This window comes from Habropoda laboriosa, unplaced genomic scaffold (genome assembly GCF_001263275.1).
Source record: "Habropoda laboriosa isolate 0110345459 unplaced genomic scaffold, ASM126327v1 scaffold89, whole genome shotgun sequence".
NCBI lineage: Eukaryota > Metazoa > Arthropoda > Insecta > Hymenoptera > Apidae > Habropoda > Habropoda laboriosa.
In genome coordinates this window covers 2,800,008-2,804,996 of record NW_017100263.1, presented here as the reverse complement: position 1 = coordinate 2,804,996, position 4,989 = coordinate 2,800,008, and the positions used below count along the sequence as shown (strand labels likewise).

At 35.3% G+C, this 4,989-nt stretch overlaps 1 protein-coding gene across 1 annotated transcript in view; it reads right to left on the bottom strand.

The window, feature by feature from the left end:
* Positions 1–4,989, bottom strand: part of LOC108573036 (patj homolog) — a 102,049-nt gene that overhangs the window by 557 nt on the left and 96,503 nt on the right. Inside the window, exons 10-11 of the mRNA XM_017935392.1 lie at positions 3,253–3,414; positions 1,270–1,512 (exon numbers count right to left, since the gene is read on the bottom strand). Of these exons, the coding sequence (XP_017790881.1) occupies positions 1,270–1,512; positions 3,253–3,414 (405 nt within the window). The remainder of the gene's footprint in view (positions 1–1,269; positions 1,513–3,252; positions 3,415–4,989) is intronic.

The following is a 4,989-nucleotide window of genomic DNA, read 5'->3' as shown; positions in this document are numbered from 1 at the left end:
GAAAAAATTTATGGTAGTAAATGAGCGTAGAAAGGACTTTTTTTAATGAAAATTATTTGGTGTAAACGGTGTTATCGCGGTGGTTGTGAAGATTTTTTGCAGGTGGAATCCTGGAATGTTATGACGTGTAATTTGTGCGTGTAAGAGTGTCTGTGACAGTGTTATATAATGTACGTAGATTGGTACTGTTATACAGGTTAAACTGTAACAAGGTGATTCAAGACACGAATTGGACGGAATTTAATTTAAATTCTTGTAGAGCTGTCTTAGGTGCTAGATAAGGGGTGATTCGTAATAAAAATTGAAGAGTACAAATTTTATATAAGAATTACAAAGAATTTCAAGGACATTTGATATTTACTTTAAAAAACTGCTCTTATTCATATGAAAGGTAGTGATTAGATAGAAACTTGTGTTTTCAAAAAGGATTGGAAACAATTGGAATGGGTATAAATGTAAGGATGTTCTAAAAGGATTATTGGAATTTAGAAGACACTTAGTGACCGCCTAGAACAAAAGATTCTTGACAAATTACAAAGTGGTTACAGGGTGGTCCAAAAGTAGTGATTAACATGAAAAGTGATTGAACATGAAAGTAGAATAAATCGAGGTTTCATTATCTGGGAACATTGAATTTCAATATTTGTTAGGTACGTGTGCATTCTAGTGCAGTTTGTAATACTTAAAAGGTACCATAAGTGTGACGTATAGCATTAGCAGAATAAAGAAACGAATTACAACAAGATTCAAGATCCAGCTTCTCGGATCACCCTGTAAATGATATACATATAGAAACTGCAACACAATAAAATCTCGATTAACTTGGTTTCAACTTTATGGTTTCTTCTATTACACAAGCTCTCAGTTATATCACGAGCTAAGTACTTCTGACCATCTGTCAGGCCTTACTTAACACAATAATCCTGAAAATTTCTTTATCATCTAATTTCAACCTAAACTTAATATTGATAATAGTACTATAGAAACATTTAAATAGGTCATCCCATAAATGACGGGACTATCTTTTCTTATCCGAAAGCATGAAATTATTATTTGCAATGTTTTTTCCACGGTTTATTAATTTTTCTTTTTAGATAAATGTCTCTGCGACAGATAATTTACCACTATCATATTTCTCTTATTTCTTGCAAAGATTTTCTAACGATGTCAATCAATTTAAAGCAATTTTTCCATTTCATGGATGACTCTTTCGTAGAATATTGAAATTACTTATTCAATTACCTAATAATAAATATGAGTTCACCATACCTGATAATCCAAGATGGAGAACCCAAGGCCCCGTTCTCCTTTTACCAGCTCAATGGTTTGCGGTTCGGAGCTCCACATCGCCAGACCTGTTAATGGTTCCATGGAGCGCGACTTCATCTTATTCAAGCTGGCATCCGTCATCATAGCGGTAGTTGTAGTGGTCGCCAATGAGCCATCAGACTTAGCTTTCACCAAACGATCCATCATTGGCAACAAGTTCTGCAGTGATCCACCAAGAATGCTCTACGAAATACGTATCATATTGGTTACGTTCGAATTATCAATTACCACGGTGAAATAATAGTAAGGGCCAAATGTATTGCTCAATCAAGACAATTTCTTCTCTATCATTTCTTTAAACAGTCCACTTTTATCGTTATTAACAATCACCCTATAGATCCTTCCATATGTCTCATTTGTCTACTCAAACAAAAATTGATCTCAATTTAATATCCAGTCTAGACGCGATGATCGATAGATGAATAACAAATTCTACAAAACAAATAATTCAGTCACGAAAGGGTTAACTCTTTTAGGTATAGAGGCCAAGGAACGTTTTAACACTACTGGTATAAAAAAATAATTAAATCCGGTTTTCCTTTTTTGTTTTTTTTTTTCTATTTTACAACAATACGACATTAGATAGAATTTTATTAGGCAGTACAGATTTCGTATCACAATATAATAAATATAAACAATTGTAAAATAGAAATAGTACAAAAATTATACTATCGTACCCGAAATAGCCATCAGGATGAGTCTATAATTGTTTTTTTCCCAGTTTCAATAACAATATGCATATAGGTAATATGAAAAATGAAAAAAGTTAAAGATTAAAGAATTGTTTTTCCTCTAAAATTGCAAATTTTATTCACAATAGATGGAAAAAGTAATTGTGCAGTGTAAAGGTTAAACTACACCTGCTAATTCCTTCTAAAACATAGCACGGTGAAAGCATATTATCAAAAAAAGAAGAGATGAAAGAAGTGTACCCTTACAAGACGAAGAGAGCAGATGACCGCTAGAAGTAAGACAAAGATCGCGTTACAAAAATAGATACGTCCAAAAACAGATAACGTTGATTTATCAAGCCACTACAGATCATTCTGAAGCCGGCCACCCGAGGGTGACTTAACTGTGTTACCTCGCCCTTAGGGCATACATGATAGAGTCCATCATTAGCTCGCTCACTCCGGGACACAGATTGGCAAACTAGCTAACGAGCTCGCCTTTACGGATCACTGACCTAAGGATTTACACCATACTCTTGAATCTCGTGGCTGTAAGGAGTTTTTCTCTTCGTATACCTTGCCGTGACATTAATAACTGGTCTTCTTAACATTATTGTGGCATGGTGCACATTTGTCCAACCACTACATATATATATGTTAGCGTCAACTCCTTTGTAGGGGTGACACGCGGGTCGGAAGGCTTTGGTCTGGTTTTCATAAGCCTTGGCGCCGTCGATGTCCGGAGTCCTGTCTTTGTCAATGGACATTGAGGGCCGACGAATGGTGTCGCATTGGTCATGGTGTCTCTATTGTCGATTACGGAGGTGCGCGTACTGCTAATGTTCTAGAAGGATCTGGCTACAGAGAGGGGAAAGCGGGGATGCCTTTTGGTGAAAGGGTTATGAACCTTCATCCCGAAAGAAAGCATATTCACTCCCGTCCATAAGTCACCGGACACTTGCCACTATTGAAGACATAGATATGACTGATTATAGATATAATTTAGTTTCCTTTATAGTATAAATACTTAGCAAGTGTTAGTTCCATATTCTAAGTATAATAGAAATTTATTCTTGATCTAAATGCACAAAGTGTCCGGAGCCTTATGAACGGGAGTGTATATATATTTCTAACATATGTTTTGTTCGGTAGTATTCGTCGATGCGAAAATGCGACAGAGGAGAAATGTTCACGATAGGCCAATACATTTGGCCCTTATTATAGTTTATCTTTTTTATATTCGATTTGTTACTCTAGTTTGGAATGCAGCCTGATGTTGAGCAGTGTCGATGGGACACAGAGGGTCCTGCGAGGCGAGGTTCCTCCCACAAACCATTCGAACGTGTATAGGCAATTCCTTCAGCACGCTGACCACTTCCATGTGGTTGATACCAAGCAATCGAAAACCGTTCACCTGTTGACAAATGAAATGTGAAAATTTAGTAGATGAATTTTTATATAAAGTTAGTCTTGTAGATTTTGTAGTATACAGGGTGGATTAATAAAAATTACCACCTTGAATATCTCCGGAACCATGAAAGTAAGGAAAAAATTTTTCAAATAAAAATTATGTGATATGTTTTATAGGTAGAATCGCCGAAGAGATGTGATCTCTGCTTTTTTAACGACGTATAGTTTTCTATTTATTTAGCAGTCCCTAAGAAGAACACGAAGATCTATAACACAAGATCAGTCAAGGTCAGAGAGGCACATGTACCTTGATAAATTGTGACGTCGTTATCAGAATAATTGAGTCAGCAATAGCAATATAATTAACCTTGACTACTGTTGTGTTATAAGTTTTTGTATAAACTTAAGGGCTGTTATTAGCAAATAAATAAAGAACCACGGCATGTCATTAGAAAAACGGGGATAATCTACACATGATCATACGATGGTCCTCTTTATAGCAAATAACTTTATACGAAAAATTTTTCCCTTACTTTCATGATTTCGGAGATATTTAAGGTGCGAATTTTGACTGGTCCAACCTGTATACACGAGTATGTTTATGATATAAGTATAGATAGTGGAGAGATCCCGATAATGGTTAGGAAGCACAATTTTGGGCAGTTAATAACGTTAACGATGGCGTAGAATGATGTTAATGGTTGAAGGTTATAATTATTTAAGGGGAATTTCTCATTCTCTAAAAATACGTGTTAATCTGACGTTAATCCGGTAAATTTTTCTGATATTTTGGGAATATAAAATTCTTATTTTCCATTTACATGTTTGAAAGCATTAAATCACTGAAATCTCATTGAAGGATCTGGGGGTACGGGGAATTTAATGTTGATAAGGTGAAATAAATTACAATTGTAAGAATAACAGAATGAAAATTATGACGTTGGAATTGTTAGACTCTACCAAACTAAGTCAAAGTTAAAAATCAATTTGAATGTAAAAATTGGAGACATTTCCAATATTTTTCTGCGATTCTCTATGTTGATGCGTAATAATCTCGTTTAACAATAAGGTCAACTAATCTGTGTCACGGTTGCACGGGAGAATTTAGAAGCAGACACACTTGCTGTTAACTTCACGGTTCTGCTGCAGGGAAAACAGTGATTCTTGCCTAATTATCAAAGTTAAGCTGTATTAGACACGGTTACCGCTTAGTTGGGTGATTATCTAGGACGGTATGTTCTGTCCATACTAAGCTTCGGAGCTTAGAAAGCTGTGTCCACTCTGCCTGCCGCTATGAACCTCAAGCGTTGCCTAATACCGCAAAATTAACGTTTCGCGTAACAAACATATGCAAAATTTGCGGATTTATCTATGTTATAGAGAGTAAAGTGTTTAATGTCGTACAGTTAAGGGAATTAAAGGATATTATAAAGTTACGGAAGTTAAAGGAAACAAATTCCTAGGACTCCAGATTCCTTTAACATGTCCCGTACTGAGGGAGAATTGTAAGTTTCAACTGAACGTTGAAACGAAGTTAAAAAGTCATTAAAATATTTACTTATGAAAAAATATTTATAAA